Source organism: Neovison vison, chromosome 1 (assembly GCF_020171115.1).
Source record: "Neovison vison isolate M4711 chromosome 1, ASM_NN_V1, whole genome shotgun sequence".
Taxonomy (NCBI): domain Eukaryota; kingdom Metazoa; phylum Chordata; class Mammalia; order Carnivora; family Mustelidae; genus Neogale; species Neogale vison.
Window position 1 is genome coordinate 126572611 of NC_058091.1, and position 17460 is coordinate 126590070.

At 46.2% G+C, this 17460-nt stretch overlaps 1 protein-coding gene across 1 annotated transcript; it reads left to right on the forward strand.

The window, feature by feature from the left end:
* The first annotated feature begins 645 nt into the window (after nucleotides 1-645).
* Nucleotides 646-16443, forward strand: PSMG4 (proteasome assembly chaperone 4). Its single transcript, XM_044258072.1, has 3 exons — nucleotides 646-908; nucleotides 13072-13147; nucleotides 16254-16443. The coding sequence occupies exons 1-3, from the start codon at nucleotides 735-737 to the stop codon at nucleotides 16373-16375; spliced, it is 372 nt and encodes a 123-aa protein (XP_044114007.1). The 5' UTR covers nucleotides 646-734; the 3' UTR covers nucleotides 16376-16443.
* Nucleotides 16444-17460: the final 1017 nt, after the last annotated feature.

The following is a 17460-nucleotide window of genomic DNA, read 5'->3' on the forward strand; positions in this document are numbered from 1 at the left end:
TAAAAGTCAGCTCCGAGGCCCAGGCTTGTATGAGACAGCAAACCTTAGAGGGTCTGAGTCCAAGAGTTCCTCCTGCCAGCTTTAGTGGTCACAATTTTTGGAGGCTTCCTTCCAATACCATCGCCTTTTTCGAAAGCTAATCCTCCTAAGGAAGGAGGATTTTGGTAAACCAAACCAAAGACGATGTGATGGGAGGTGGCTGCGCTAAGCGCCCTTAAGGAACTGATTAAAAAGTGATTGTCTCCAAAGGGCTCCGAGTCAGGACCTGGGAAGACGTTGCAGCTACCTCCAACACAAGAATGCTACTTATCAAGTACTAAGGAGAGAGGGAACAAGCGAGGACGAGCTCTGCCCGGTGCCCTGGACGCCCTCGGGTCACCTCCGTCCTTCCTCCTCCCCGACGCCGGCCCTGCCCTTCGCCGCTGACGACCGCAGGTTTTCAGAGAACCCCATCACTGGGAGCGGTGGGGCGGGAACGGAGCATTCTGAGCTCGGCCTACCTTCCAAGGGCTAGCGTCCCGGCCCCGCCCCACTCATGGCCCCGCCCCTTCCCCGCGCTAGCCCCTCCTCCTACCCGGGCCCGCCCTGCCGGCGTCCCAGGACCGAAAGTGAAGGCGCGCGCTCGGCCTCTCGGCGCTCGCTTGCTTGGGTCTGACCGGGCTGGCGACGGCCCGGCAGCGGGACGCCGGGCAGCGGGACTCCGGCCGCGAGCCGGGTCCAGCGTGCTGGGCTGCATGGAGGGGCCGCCGGCTGCCGCGGGCGGGGAGGTCTCCTTGCACAACTTCAGCGCGAGGCTGTGGGAGCAGCTCGTCCACTTCCATGTCATGCGGCTGACGGACTCGCTGTTCCTGTGGGTGGGAGCCACGCCGCACCTGCGCAACCTCGCCGTGGCCATGTGCAACCGCTACGTGAGTGCAGGTCGGGGCCGGGGCGAGGGAGGGGACCGTGAGGGGCCAGAACGCAGTCCGGAGGTCCTGAAGGGGGCCGGGGCTGGGATAGGGGGAGAGGACGGGGGACGCGGCGAGGGAGGCGGAACCGGAGTCGGGGGTGGGAGGCCCAAGGGGGCGGGCTGGTGTGGGGGCGGGGGCTGGGACGGAGGGCAACCGAGGGTCCCAGCTCAAGTGGGGTACCAGCGTGGGTTCTGGCCCCCTAGGTGCGCGGGCGTGGCCCTCAGGTCTCTCCTGGGCCCGGGGGGCTAGGGGCTCCCCGGAACTCTTAGTGTGGTGTCTCAGAGAACCGGGGTCTGGTCCGGACCTGCACCATCGGAGGAGAACGGGGTGCGGTAGGCCGGCGCGTGGACCCTCCGGCGAGCCCCGCGTCTCCACCGTCCTCCTCTGCCTTTCCGGCGGGCTTCCCACTGCTGGCTCTTCTAGCCGTTCTCTGTAGTTGGAGTGTTCACGGGGGCTTCATCGCGGGACCTCTGCTTTCAGGTCACACACGCGCCCTGGGGTTATCCATCTCTTCGTTATCATGCCTTTCCTATATTGACCACACCGAATTTTCTTTGTTTCTAGTACAGACCCCTTTCCTGAATTTCGAACTCCTGTGTTGTCCTGAGAGTCTAATAGGCATCTCACACCAGACCTATTTACGACCGAACTCCTAACCTCTTCCTGCAGACCTTCTTTCACAGCTGGCCCGTCTCTCTTGTGGAAACCCCATTCCAGCCTTGATTACTCTCTCTTCCACTCCCCACATGGGAGTGTCAGTGAGTCTGTAGGCGCTGCGGTCCATCAAAACTTGGGGGGAATCCAACCAGCCTGTGGGGCGACCCCTTCAGGTGGAGGCAGTTGGTAGGGTCAGTGAAAGAGTTGGCCCCAGGCAGAACAAAGAAGACAGAGGTTGTTGAATGCACCTCAAGGGAGCAGCGGGAAGCACAGCAAGGGAGAGACTGTCTGCCTGGATTTGGTGTTGGGGAACTGTAGTTAAGGGAGAAGGTGAGGAGGTATGGGAACATATGAAATGTTTTTCCTTTCTTGGTACCTGTTTTGGGGTGTAAGTAACCCATTGGTTAGCTAGGGCTTAGGTGGGTCCCCTGATGAACTGTTTGTATTCAGCCAAAGGGTTGGAGGTCACTGTGGGCCCTTTTATGTGCTCAGGTTTCCATTGTTCAAATTGATTGCCTCAAAGGGGCCTCTGCACACCCATCATCTCCTTTCAGGCCTGTCACCCTGGGCCAACCTGCAGCATCTCCTTGGATCCCTGCCGGATTCCCCCTTTGCTGCCTGTGTTCATTTCTTAGTGCTGCTGTGCAAAGTGCTTGAACCAACTAAGATTTATTCTCTCACAGTTCAGAAGGCCAGAAATCTGAAAGCAAGGAGTCAGCAGGTCTGGTCCTTCTGGAGGCTCTGAGGGAGAAATCTTCCCATGCCTCTCCCATCTTCTGGTGTTGCTGGCAGTCCTTGGCATTCCTTGGCTTGCAGCTTCATCACTCAAGTCTCAGCTAGCAACGTCACTGGCCTTCTTTTCTGTGTGTCTGTTTCTCTGTGTCTTTTCTTGTAAAGACACCAGTCATAATAAATTAAGGGACCACCCTATTTCAGTGTGACTTCACTTTCAATTACAGCTTAATTACATCTGCAGAGACCCTATTTCTAATAATAAAAAAAAGTTACATTCACAGGTGCTAGGGGTTAGGATGTGCATTTGTCTTTTTGGAGGACATGATTCAGCCTACAACACTGCCTTATGGCCAGTTCTCTACAGGGCAGCAGATAACAATCAGATATTGTCATTCCTCTGCTCCAGACCTTTCAAGAAATACCCTCAGAGCACAGTTCAGAGACTTTACAGTAACCCTGTAGGCTCTGTTACCTTGTAGATCTCCCCTGCTCCTGCCCTCCTCCCTGCCAATTCACAGGCTTCGTGGCTGCTTTTAGCAGTGTGTCCCCAGGTGTTGCTCCTTCTGTAATTTATTATCAGTATCCGTGGTGGTGGTGGTGGTGGTGGTGAGGTTTGTCTGTTTTATGAGTCTTTTTTTTTTTTGGGGTCTTTTTTTTTTTTTTTTTTTTAAAGATTATTTATTTATTTATTTGACAGACAGAGATCACAAATAGCCAAAGAGGCAGGCAGAGAAGGAGAGAGGGAAGCAGGCTCCCCACTGAGATGCGGGGCTTGACCCCAGGACTCTGGGATCACGACCTGAGCCAAAGGCAGAGGCTTTAACCCACTGAGCCACCCAGGCACCTCTGTTTTATGAGTCTTTGTAACCTTAGCGTCTGACAAGTGGCTCATTAAATTGTTGAATGAATGAATGAGGCCCCAATCAGGGAACTCCAGGTTTGCTAGGGACAGCTACCAATAACCTGCAGCCTGGCAGGCAATGAGGACTGTAATCTCTAAGGGAACCTTGTGGTAGTAGAGGAGTGAGCCATCAGGCAGGACCTGGGCAAGGCTTCAGGAAGGAGACAGCCTCTGAATGGGTCTTCTGGATGTCTTCACACAGTATCCCTCTTCTGCTTTTTCCCTTTTTGCTGTTCCTTTCCTGAGCAGGTTTTCTATTATTTTCTGGTAGGTACTGGCAGTTGGGCCTTCAGGCAGATGGTAGTTCCTTCTTTCATTGGAGGGGAGGTAAAGGGCCTGCAGGGGCACACAGTTGTGGGTGGAGCTGTGTGTTTGGAGCTTGTAGTGCCCTGAAACTGCCTCACCTTCTTTATTTCCTAGACCTTTGTAGTGTACACAGTGGGTAAGCCTGGGGGTAATATGGGGTCCAGGACTGCTCATTGGTAAGACCAGGCATTGCTTCCTTGAATCAGTTTCAAGATTCCTCCCTTGGGCTGCTTTGGTGCGCTTTGGCAGTCTGACCATTTGGTAGTCATATCTCTTGGTAGGGTATGTTTTTGCAGCTGGAAGCTCACACTCCACCAAGATCAGGTAGAAAAGGGAAAAGGGGCCACTTTCAGTTACCAGACCTGTCAGAAGTGCAGTCCTACTCATTGGCCACATTGTATACTTGTACATTGTCTTCTAGCACCAGAGCAGCACTTTCCAGTTAGAGAGAAGTGTAGACCATAGCTTAAAGCAGGAGACACAAGAGTCCTGTGGAACAGGGCTTGGCAAACCTGGCTTAGGGCTGACCTGCCTTCTACTTTTGTAACCAAGTCTTGTTGGGACCTAGTTCTGCCCATCCATTCAGTAATGTCTGTCGCAGCTTTTGTAATTTGTTGGCCGAGTTGAACGGTTAAAACCGGACCTGGTAGTCTATAAAAACCAAGTGATATATCCTCTGGCCCTTCCTAGAAAAAGGTTTCTGGCCCATGCATGGAGGGTGGCACCAAAGGGTTTCTGATGTCTTCCCCTCCTTCCTTCCCCCTCAACCCTCACATGTAAGACAAGACCATATAGAATAAAACCACATCACTCTGCTGCTCCTCCAGCTGGCTTGCCTTGTGTCACGTGGTCTCTTTGCAGCACTGACGGGCTTTAGAACAAGGATGATATATGGCCTTATGTGCTCAGATGATGTAGGACGTGTTGGTCGCGCTTGGAGTGGACAGTGGTGCTCCAGCTGCAGTAACGCTGTCTAAGCATGTGTGTGCCTGGGAGATCAGCTGGGCATAGTATGATTTTTGGAAATAATGAAGCACAAAGGGTAACAATATGTGGTTTTCAGTCTTGTTTTTGGTGGGAGATGATCATCTTAAGGTAGATTTTCTGTCTCTAAAAGTTTACCTGTAAATATTATTAGCGTACAGTTGAATATTGAACTTGAAACTCGTAAACAGCAAATTCATTAATTGAGTTCATGTTTTGTTATCTTTTTCAGCAAAAAAGCTTGCAGTAAATGCTTTCTTTCTTATCCTGTGTGTTTTGATCCTCTCTTATAGACCGAACAAATTCTTTCTTTTTTTGAAATGACTTTGAACCACTAGGAGACAAGGAGCAGTCTCTGATCTGTGCCCTGCTCACAGTATCTGGCACATAGCAGGTGTTTATTCAGTTCACTGGTCTCTACCTGGACAGTGTTGGGGAAGGGGTGCCCACCCCAGAGCCTCTGGTGGCACAAGCTTGTTCCTCTAAAAATCTTGCCTTCTGGCAGGGAGGAGGTAAAAGGGTGGAAGAATAGGGGCTTGTCTTATTCCTTGAATACAGCTAGTTATCACATCATTCTGAAGGCCCAAGAGATCAGTCTGAGGTCTGAGAGAGCAAAAACTACCAAGTCTACAAGTAGAAAAGCGATCACCTTTTGGAAGGTAGTAGGTGCGGAGAGTTGACTTGAGAAAATATAACTGTTGGTACAGAGGCGGGGAGGGAGCCTGCTTACGGAGGTTACCACAAAGTATTTAAGCAGCAGAGTTCAAAATCTGAACTTTCAGAAGTCCACTACTGTGGGGTATGTCTCTGGCGAAAAGGTGCTCAGGTGGTGAAGCAGGGCAGAATGCCAGGAGTGACAGGGTGGTCTGAGGATTCCCTGGGTTGCAGGAGGAATGGGTGGTGCCAAGGTGCTGTGCTGTTTCCTGGCAGAGGAGTGGGGATGCTAGCTGAGAGCAGCAGGTCTTGGTGCTGGCTTCCTGCTGTTTTGCTGTAAACTGCAAAACAGTTTTGTGGTAAGACTGCTTTCCTGGGATGGGTGGCAGATGGCAAAAGCGTGGGGGGACCCTCCCCGAGAGGAACAGTGTGGGTCCATGCTGTGGGAGAGTTTTGAAGCTAAGTCATGTGCCTGAGATAAAAAAGCCTGGACACAGGCGGGGTGAATGCCGGGTTCTGATGGAAACTGGATACATGAGGGGTGATCGATTGCTCTTCCGGGAGGTGAAGAGTGGGGGTGTGAACTTTCAGCTCTAGGGCTAGTGTGTGTGGGCCGCCACCGTATTCATCCTGCCCTGAAGGAAAGCCTTCAGGGAGCAAAATGCACCACCTAGTGGAGGCTGGTCTGCTTACACTGCCTTGCTCTCTTGTGTCCAGGTGCCCCATTTCTACTAGGGCAAGCCACCTGAGAATCAGCCCAGCAGACCCCTACCCCCAGAAGACCAGCACAAACAACTGGCTGGTACCAAGTCTACTAATCAGAGAGTACTGCAAAGCTTCAGCTCTAGGGGAAATAGGATCTAGCTTCCTTTTTCCTTTTATTCCTTATTTTTAAAAATTATTTATTTTCTTTTTTTTCTGTTCTTTTTAATTATTTTTTAACTTACATGTATTTTAATATATTTTTTATTTTTTTGTTTTGATTTTATTTATTTATTTTTAAATTTTTGAATCTAGATTCTTTTAACAAGCAGACAAAAACACACCCAAGATCTACTTTTCTTTTTGGGTATTTCTTCTTTGTTTTTTGTTCTTTTATTTATTTGTTTTTTCTGTCTTCTTTTCTTTTCTGGACAAAATGACAAGATGCAAAAATTCACCCCAGAAGAAAGAAAAAGAAGTAGAACTCACAACCAGGGATTTAATGAATGTAGATATAAGTAAGATATCTGAGCTAGAATTTAAAACAGTGATCATAAAGATACTAGCTGGGCTTGAAAAATGCATAAAAGACACAAGAGAATCCCTTATTGCAGAGATAAAAGAACTAAAACCTAGTCAGGCCAAAATTAAAAATGGTAAAACAAAGATGCAATCCTAAGCGGAAGCCATAAAAACGAGGATGGACAAAGTAGAGGAGCAAATTTAGTGATATAGAAGATCAAATTATGGAAAATAATGAAACTGAAAAGAAGAGGGAAATAAAAGTAATGGATCATGAAGGTAGACTTAGGGAAGTCAGTGACTTATTAAAACGTAATAATGTTTGTATCATGGGAGTCCCAGAAGATGGAGAGAAAAAGAGATAGAAGGTTTTTTCGAACAAATTATAGCTAAAATTCCCTAAACTGGGGAAGAACACAGACTTCAAAATCTGAGAAGCACAGAGATCACCCATTAAATTCAGCAAAAGTCAGCCCATCAACAAGGCATATCATAGACAAACTCACAAAATACAAGACAAGGATAGAATCCTGAAAGCAGCAAGGGGAAAAAAAGTCCTTAACTTAAAAAGGAAAACATCAGATTCGCAGCATATCTGTCCACAGAAACTTGGCAGGCCATAAGAGAGTGGTAGGAGATCTTCACTGTGCTGAATGGGGAAAAATGTGCAGCCAAGAATTCTTTATCTGTCAAAGCTGTCATTCAGAGTAGGATACAGAGTTTTGCATACAAACAAAAACTAAGGAAGTTCGTGACCACTTAACTAGCCCTGTAAGAATTTTAAAGGGGACTCTAAGTGGAGAAAAAAAGACCAAAAGCAACAAAGACTAGAAAGGACCAGAGAACGTTACCAGAAACACCAGCTCTACAGGTAACACAGTGGCACTAAATTCATATCTTTCAATAATCACTCTGAATGTAAATGGACTAGATGCTCCAATCAAGACATAGAGTATGAAAGTGGATTTAAAAAACAAAAAACAGGGCGCCTGGGTGGCTCAGTGGGTTAAGCTGCTGCCTTCAGCTCAAGTCATGATCTCAGGGTCCTGGGATCGAGTCCCACATCGGGCTCTCTGCTCAGCAGGGAGCCTGCTTCCTCCTCTCTCTCTCTGCTTGCCTCTCTGCCTACTTGTGATCTCTCTCTGTCAAATAAATAAATAAAAATTAAACAAAAAACAAAAAACAATGATATCCATCTGTTGCCTACAAGACACTCATTTTAAACCTAAAGATACCTGCAGATTGAAAGTCAGTGGATGGAGAACCATCTAGCATGCTAATGGATGTCAAAAGAAAACCGTGGTAGCCATACTTATATTAGAAAAATGAGATTTTAGAACAAAGACTATAACAAGAGATAAAAAATGCATTGTGTCATAATTAAGGGTCTATTCATCAAGAAGATCTGACAGTTGTAAATATTTATGCCCCCAACTTGGGAGTGCCAAATATACAAATCAGTTAATAATAAACATAAATTCATTGGTAATAATATAATAGAAGTAGACTTTAGCACCCTATTCACAGCAGTGGACAGATCATCTAAGCAGAAAATCAATAAGGAGACAGTGGTTTTGAGTTACACACTGGACCAGATTGCCTTAAAGGATATATCCAGAACATTTCATCTTAATGCAGCAGAATAGACATTTTTTTTTTTTTTTTGAGTGCCCATGGAACAGGCTCCAGAATAGATCACATATGGGGTCACAAATCAGCCCTCAGGAAGTACAAAAAGATCGAGATTATACCACGTATATCTTCAGACCACACAACTCTATGAAACTTGAAGTCGGCTACAAGAAAAAATTTGGAAAGATCCCAAATACATGGAGTCTAAAGAGCATCCTACTAAAGAATGAATGGGTTGACAAGGAAATTAAAGACGAAATAAAAAAAAATACATGAAAGCAAATTAAAATCAAAACACGATAGTCCAGAACCTTTGAGATGTAGCAAAGGCAGTCTGAAAGGGGAGTATATTGCAATACGGGGCTACCTCAAGAAAAGTCTTAAGTACACAACTTAACCTTACACCTGAAGTACCTAGAAAAGGAACAGCAAACAAAGCCTAAAGCCGGCAAAAGAAGGGAAATAATAAAGATTAGAGCAGAAATAAATGATATAGAAACAAAAAAATCCCCCAGTAGAACAGACTAATAAAACTAAGAGCTGGTTCTTTGAAGGAATTAATAAAATTGATAAACTCCTAGCTGGATTTATCAAAAAAGAGAAGAAGGGACCCAAATAGATAAGTTCACAAACGAAAGAGGAGAGATCACAACCAACACTATGGAAATACAAATGGTTATGAGAAAATACTATGAAAAATTATATGCCAATGAATTGGGCAATCTGAAAGAAATGGACTGTTTCCTAGAAACTTACAGACTATCACAACTGAAACAGAAAGAAAATTTGAACAGACCCATAATTAGCAAAGAAATTGAATGAATAATAAAACAGTCTCCCAGCAAAAAAAGTCCTGGGCCAAGTGGCTTCCCAGGGGAATTTTACTAAATATTTAAAGAAGAGTAATACCTGTTCTTCAAATTGTTCCAAAAAAATAGAAATGGAAGGGAAAGTTCCAAACTCATTCTACAAAGCCGGCATTACCCTGATTCCAAAACCAGACAAACCCTACGAAAGAGAATTACAGGCCAATATCCTTGATGAACACAGATGCAAAAATTCTCAACAAAATACAAGCAAATTGAATTCAGCAGTACATTAGAAGAATTATTCATCATGATCAAGTGGGATTTATTCTTGGGCTATAGGGGTGGTTCAGTATTTGCAGATCAATCAACGTGATACACCACATTAATAAAAGAAAGGATACGAACCTGTCAAAGGACAAGATTCTGTCAGTAGATGCAGAAGAAGCATTTGACAAAATACAGCATCTGTTCTTGATAAAAACCCTCAACAAAGTAGGGATACATGGAACATACCTTATTATAAAGGCCATATGCAAAGGACCCACAGCTAATATCCTCAGAGGGGAAAAATTGAGAGCCTTTCTCTATGGTCAGCACAAGACAAGGATGGCTGCTCACACCATTACTATTTAACATAGTACTGGAAGTCTTAGCCTCAGCAATCAGACAACAAAAAGAAATTAAAGGCATCCATACTGGCAAAGAAGAAGTCAAACTTTGCCTATTTGCAGACGACATGATACTCTATGTAGAAAATGTGAAAGACTCCACCAAAAAATCGGTAGAACTGATACATGAATTCAGCAAAGTTGCAGGATATAAAATGACTCTGAAGAAATCTGTTGAATTTCTAAACACCAATGATGAAGCAGCAGCAATAGAATTCAGGGAATCGATCCCATTTGCAATTGCACCCAAACCAATAAGATACCTATGAACAAACCTAACTAAGGAGGTAAAAGATCTGTACTCTAGAAACTAGAACACTTAATGAAGAAATTGAAGGCACAAAGAAATGGAAAAGTGTTCCGTGCTCATGGATTAGAAGAACAAACATTATTAAAATATCTATACTACCCAAAGGGTTCTACACAGTAATGCAGTCCCTATCAAAATACCACCAGCATTTTTCACAGCTAGAGTAAACATTCTTAAAATTTGTATGGAACCACAAAAGACCTCAAACAGCCAAAGCAATACTGAAAAAGAAAAATAAACTGGAGACATCACAATTCCAGACTTCAAGCTCTATTTCAAAGCTGTAATCATCAAGACAGTGTGGTATTGGGACAAAAACAGTCCAATAGATTAACAGAATAGAGAACCCAGAAATGGACCCACAACTATATCAACTAATCTTCTACAAAGCAAGAATGAATATCCAGTGGAAAAAAAAACAGTCTTTTTAACAAATGGTATAGGGAAAACTGGACAGCAGCACACAGAAGATTAAAAGCAGGCCACTTTCTCATACCATATACAAAATAAATTCAAAATGGATGAAAGACCTAAATGCGAGATAGGAACCCATCAACATCCTAGAGGAGAACACAGGCAGCAACCTCTTTGACCTTGGCCATAGCAACTTCTTACCAGAAACGTTGCTGGATGCAGGTGAAACAAAAGCGGAAATAAACTTTTTGGACTTCATCAAGATACAAAGCTTCTGCACTGCAAAAGAAACAACCAAAACTAAAAGGAGTCTATGGAATGGGAGAAGATATTTGCAAATGATATATCTGATAAAGAGTTAGTATCCAAAATCTATAAGGAATTTATCAAACTCAATACGCCAAAAAACAAGTAATCCAGTTAAGAAATGGGCAAAATACACAGATAGACATTTTTCCAAAGAAGATGTCCAGATGGCTAAAAGACACTTGAAAAGATGCTCAAGGTCAGTTATCATCAGGGAAATACAAATCAAAACCATGATGAGATACCACCTCACACCTATCAGAATGGCTAAAATTAAGAAGACAAGAAGCAACAGGTGTTGGCGAGAATGTGTAGAAAGGGGAACCCTCTTACACTGCTGGTGGTACAAACTGGTACAGCTACTGTAAAGAACAATATGGAGGTTCTCAAAAAGTCAAAAATCAAGCTACCCTATAGCCCAGCAATTGCACTAGTAGAGGTACTACTAGCAACATAGATTTGAAGGGGTATATGCCCCCCGATGTTTATTGCAGCATTATCAACAATAGCAAACTGTGGAGAACCCAAATGTCCATCCACAAAGAAGATGTGGTACATGCAATGGAATATTACTCAGTCATCAAAAAGAATGAAATCTTGCATTTGCAATGACCTGGGTGGAACTAGAGGGTGTCATGCTGAGTGAAATAAGTCAGTCAGAGAAAGGCAAATATCATATGATATCATGCATAGGTGGAATTTATGAAAGAAAACAGATGAACATACATTATGGAAGGGGGAAAAGGGAGAAAGGAAACAAACCATAAAGGACTCTTTTTTTTTTTTTTTTAAGATTTTATTTATTTATTTGACAGAGAGAAATCACAAGTAAACGGAGAGGCAGGCAGAGAGAGAGAGAGGGAAGCAGGCTCTCCACTGAGCAGAGAGCCCGATGCGGGACTCCATCCCAGGACCCTGAGATCATGACCTGAGCCGAAGGCAGCGGCTTAACCCACTGAGCCACCCAGGCGCCCCCATAAAGGACTCTTAATGGCAGAGAAAAAACAGGGTTGCTAGAGGGAGGTCAGTGCAGGATGGGCTAAATGGGTGAAGGGCGGGCGCCTGGGTGGCTCAGTGGGTTAAGCCGCTGCCTTCGGCTCAGGTCATGATCTCAGGGTCCTGGGATCGAGTCCCACATCGGGCTCTCTGCTCAGCAGGGAGCCTGCTTCCCTCTCTCTCTCTGCCTGCCTCTCCATCTACTTGTGATTTCTCTCTGTCAAATAAATAAATAAAATCTTTAAAAAAAAAAATAAATAAATGGGTGAAGGGCATTAAGGAAGGCACGTGTTGTGGTGAGCACTGGGTGTTGTATGTAAATGATGAATCACTAAATTCTGCTGAAACCAGTATTGCTCTGAATGTGAACTAAAATTTAAATTAAAAAGATAATTTAAAAAAGAGTGAAAGGCAAGGAAGGCATGTGTTGTGGTGAGCACTGGGTGTTGTATGTAAATGATGAATCACTAAATTCTGCTGAAACCAGTATTGCTCTGAATGTGAACTAAAATTTAAATTAAAAAGATAATTTAAAAAAGAGTGAAAGGCAAGGAAGGCATGTGTTGTGGTGAGCACTGGGTGTTGTATGTAAATGATGAATCACTAAATTCTGCTGAAACCAGTATTGCTCTGAATGTGAACTAAAATTTAAATTAAAAAGATAATTTAAAAAAGAGTGAAAGGCAAAAAAAAATTTTGACTATTCTGAGTGCTGAGTGCTCTATACTTGACTCTACTAAGTACTGTTTCTTTTAGAAGGTTCATATGTTATAAAAGTAATTTTGACCATACTTTGGGCTAGTGAGTTTTTTCTTTGAAGCTAGGAGTTTTAATGGTAAGGAAGATTACTTCCATGGTAATTAGAAGTCAGATTTCTTCTATATTTCAGAAGGGCCACATTTATTTTTTTAGTTTTACTGCTTATCTGAAATGAGGATTGGTCAAACATATTCTGTTCCTATTTTCTTTATTTGGACATCTCTGACTGGTGCCCTTCTGCAAAGTCATAGGGCCCTTGTTCACCTGGCAGGGCCCAGACCCCTTCAGGGGAATGGAGCTGTGTGTTCTCTTACAGGCTCAGATGAGGAGATAGGCATCCTGCCCTCTGGGCTGATGGCTAACTTGGGGGTGAGAGGGACCCAGAGGCACTTGGCCCCCAGACTCTGTGATTAGCCTTCTTCCTGCTGTGCCCTTAATGATCTTGTTTACTTACCTCTTGGTTGTAATTGGCCCTTCAGCATGCTTTAGAGTTTCCAACACTAAAGTAAGCCTTTTATGTAAAATACATCTCAGAACTTGCTGTCAGCACTGTGATGCCAGCTTTCGTGACTGCTGTTCGTCTGTCCCCGCTTTCTGACTCATGCAGCAGAGGGTCAGCCTACTTGACTGTCCACACAGATGCCAGAGCTTCCTTCTTTTGGGAAATGTGTCCCAGAACCTGCCACTGCCACCCTTGGGAAGAATCTGCAGCTGCAGAAGCTTGGCTGATGGGAAAGCAGCGTTGTGTTGTTTGTTTTTCTTTTAGGATTCCATCCCTGTGTCTACCTCCCTCCTCGGAGACACTTCTGACACCACCTCCACTGGCCTTGCACAGCGCTTAGGTACGTACCAGTGGTGGGGGCTGCAGCAGCGGGATTGGGAGCTCGCTGTTCCGTGGAACCGTGAGACCAGGCCCTTCAGAAGGAAAGCATCCTCACACGGAAAGAGCAGCACAAGCTTTGATGTTGGGTCTTCTTTAAGGAGGGCTTGTCGGTGCCTGTGTCCCTGACCACTGCGTTGGCCAGCATGTTCCCGAGGGGCTCCCACGTCCTGCCTTGGCTGTAGTCCAGGCCGGCAGGTGACAAGGTGGCTTAGTTCTCTCCTGTAAGCGCATTACGTCCTCACGGGAGGGGAGAGAGAGGGATGCCTGCAGTAACCCTCAGGCAGGGGCTCGGGGTCGCCTCCTGGTGATGCAGTCGAGCCTGTGGAGCGGGGTGCCAGCACGGTGCGGGGGGGGGGCGCCGGCCTTCATTCTGTGGGTGGCCGTGCAGAGCTGGCGAGAGGGGAGGCGGGTCTGGCCTGAGTGCGGCTGAGAGGGTGATAAGAGAGGGAGGTTGAAGGCTCCACCCTCTCTCACGCCTCGGCCACATGCTTCCTGAGAATAGCTGAGTGGTTCAGGTGAGGATGGCTGGGTCCTGCTCCTGCCAGTGTGCAGGGCGCCCGGGGACATGGGACGGCGGGGCAGCATCTGTCTCCTCCTCCGTCTTTGTGTGCGCCAGTGCTCCCCGCAGGTGCCCTGGATGTGCCGGGCGCTGGAGGTGGAGGCAGAGGAGGATTTTTTAATCCCTCTGGTGTTGGGGAGTGGGTAGTTGAGTGGTGCCGGCCGTTCTGTCAACCTGACCCCTGCTTGGTGGGCGTTTCTATGCCAGTCACTCCGGGCAGCCCCCGTGTGACCAGCGTGACCAGTGTGGCCGCACAGTGGAGGGGGATAGGGGCGTGGTGGCCCAGGTGAGGGTGGGTCATTCTAGACCTGCCGCTCAGAGTTGCCTGCCTGCGGAGGGTGCAGACGTCGTGGGCAGCTGTAGTGTTATAGGAGCACCAGCTGTCCTGTTTCTCTAGGCTGGAGTCAGAGGAACCTGGCTGGTAACTAGTGTGCGCTCGTCAGCCAATGAGCAAGTTACTTAGGTCACCTTATTAGGAAGTCATTGCAAATTTACAGAAAATCAGCAGCAAAGGTACAGTGAATTCCTACTTAGCCTTCCCCCAGATTCCCAGGTGTTATCATTCCCTATGTTGATGTTGTTATCTGTTTTCGGGGCCCCGTGAAAGGAAGTTGAAGATGAGATGCCCCTTTGCTTCTTCGCATCCGCCAGTGTTGAAGGGCTGACATACTGTGCCACACCCTACCTGGTCAAGGGGAGGCACAGGGTGCTCATGTTTATAGACCTGGGAGACTGGGGGCATTGCCATAGGGCGGGAGACAGATTCTGCTAGAGAAGGCTGGTGGGAGCTTGTTTGCTGTGCCACAAATAAATTGTTTATGCCAATAAAGTAAGATGGGCTCACGGGTGTCCTAAAATGGAAGCCTACTAGCACTTTGTATGCACCAAACTAGTTTGTATTGTTTTGTTTTGTTCTTTGTATTTTTTGGGTTTTTTGTTTGTTTGTTTTGTGCAAATGATTTTTTTTATTAATATTTTTCTTGCGTGGCTTACATCTATTGATTATAATCTGTATAAATTGAAACAGAACCTAGACAAAAAAATATGTCCTCACTAACTTATTAAACTCAGCTTTTAATGAAGGGTTGTCTCTTGCCTGTATCAGCAAAAGCTGGCAGCCCTTAGCTATTCCCCAGCAAGGACGAGCACATGGAAAAGGCTGGAAAAGTCAGTGGTGTGATGTGGCTGCTGGCAGTGCCAAAGGGACTGGGGATGGACGGGTGCTGGGTCATGAAGGAGCCGTCCAGCGCCTCCCCGTCTGTGCTGGTCCTCTCGAGCTTAGGTCAGGACCCTGCAGTTGAAAATGCATCACTTGTCTAGAGGGGTAGGGGAAGAGAGGTGTCCTGAAACAGTATCTTACATGGAGGCTGATAGGAAGTAGGAAAAGAGACCAACTGGGTTCAGAGTAACCCCAGAAGCACTGGAGGGCTTTGGTGTACATGGGGCGCCCTTACTCAGTGCGACCTGGAGGTCAGAGCTGGGTCTGCTGGGTGGACGGTGCAGGCAGGCCTGGTTTTGCTCCCTGAAAATTCTGTCTTAGCAAGAAGAGTGATTGGAATCAGAGTGGCCTCTCCCTGGGACAAGGAATTTCCTGCCACTGGATGACAGTAGACTGAGCAGGCTGTGACTTGGCTGTGCCAGTCTCCCCTCTCCAAACCTCATATGACAGGGCTGGCATGGTCATCTGATGTCTGTCGGGGGGTGGGCGTTCGCACTGGCCCTGTGTGTGTGGGGAGTCCGAGGGGGGAGGCCCCAGCACTGGCTTGGTCAGTATTGAACTGGTTTCAGGCTTCCTGCCCAACATGTGTTATGATTCTGGACATGTGACTGGGCTTGATTTTTGGAGTGGAGCAGTGCACTTCAACTATTATTGGTTCCGTGGAGAGGGGCTAACACACGTCTCCAGCATCAAATTGAAAATCATATGTTTGTGTGTGCACGCGCATAGACATGTGTATATGTGTTATCTAGATGTGAATGTACAGACATGTAGGATTATCTCTGGGAAAGGAGTGGAGTTGGTAGAGAGGGTGATACTGAAGGAGAACTCAAATATTTTATTTACTTTTATCTCTATTTTAAAAAAGTAAAAACAAAACCAAACAAAAAACAAAGCAAGCCAACTTCTTAGGTAGAACAGCTGTATTCCAGTATTCCTCAGGTCTCCTGAGGGCTTGTGCATCTCTGGCTCTGCCCGCTCCCTCTCTAGCTCAGCTGGTCTCGAGTGGGGCCCAGGAATCCGCATCTCTGGCAAGTTCCAGATGCTGTAGCTGACTGGGGCTGCACTTGCAGAACCAGTGCTGTGGACAGCGGGAGGGGGTCTGCGTGACTGTGGTCTGTGTTTGCAGCCGCTGCCGGTGAGGAGCATTAAACACCAGAACCTTCTTCTCCCCTTGTGACCCCATTCTCTTTCCCCAGGTACGGTTCCACTGTGAGGGACGTGTGACGCACACACAACCTCCAGGCATTTCAGTCACTTTTGTGCCGATGTGTTTTGTCTTTTTAGCCAGGAAGACCAAGAAACAGGTGTTTGTCAGCTATAACCTTCAAAACACAGACAGTAACTTCGCATTACTGGTAGAAAACAGGATCAAGGAAGAAATGGAGGCTTTTCCGGAAAAGTTCTAGCAGAGTGGCAGAAGTGAGGATTTGTAACTTATGTACAATATACATTGAAATAAAGGGATTGAATTTCACTGTTTGTCATTAGGTTAATGTGTTTACATTTTGTTTTTAAGTCTTAATCTAACTTTCCTTCTTCCGCTCACCAGAGTGTGGGCCAGAAAGCTGCAATCCATCAGCCTGGGGAAGGAGAAGAGCAAAATGGCAGGCAAGTGTGTGTGTGTGTGTCCGCTCAGCAATAGGGAACAGGGGTTAAAATGGGATTTTGTTGGGACTGCAGAGGGCTAATCTATAGTGTAGGAAAGAGGTAAATTAGTCATGATCCTGCTGTGTACACTCCCGATTAGAGGTAAGGTACTAAGTCTTTATAAAATACGTGTCAGATTATCTTCTTCCCGTCCCTTTCCCGCTGAGCCCTTCCCTGGCGCGGCTGTTCACCACTGTTCCTGCTGTGTTCTCCCTTGGGCCTGGGTTCGAGCCCCGCTCCACACTGCTCACTGGATTTATGGACTTGGTGAAGTCTCTACCTTCTCTGTTTCCTCACCTGTAAATTGGGAATAATCTCTGCCTTGCTGGGTTATTATTATTAGGTTGTTATTGTTACATATATATACATGCTTCGCAGATGGAGTAAGCCGCATGGCAATCCAGTGTTAGTTATGGTATTTCTCTACTTCATTGTTATGAGTCCAAGTGCTTTAACTCCTTCTTGCTCATCTTGCTACCATTGTCTTTCTTTTCTCCAAAGTCCCAAGCACCTGCTTTGGTTACCTTAGCCTTTTTCTGCCTGCCACTTGTAGTGGGTTCCAATCTTTAGTTCCACGCGCTACAAATTTTCTTTCACACTCCTTTCTAAAAGCCAGTATGTCATGGGTCTGGGTCTCCAAACTCGGGCTTCACGTTCGAATCCCTGGAGGTGGCCTTCACCGATTGCCCATGCCTGGCCCTTCCCCAGAGACTCAGAGGGCCTGGGGCCCAGGCTTTGGCAGATTTGAAAAGCTCCCCACATGCTGCCCAGTATAGGTGAGGTTGAGAACCACTGGCAAAGAACTTTCTAATCTTCAAGGCCCATCTGGTGGTGGATTGTTTAG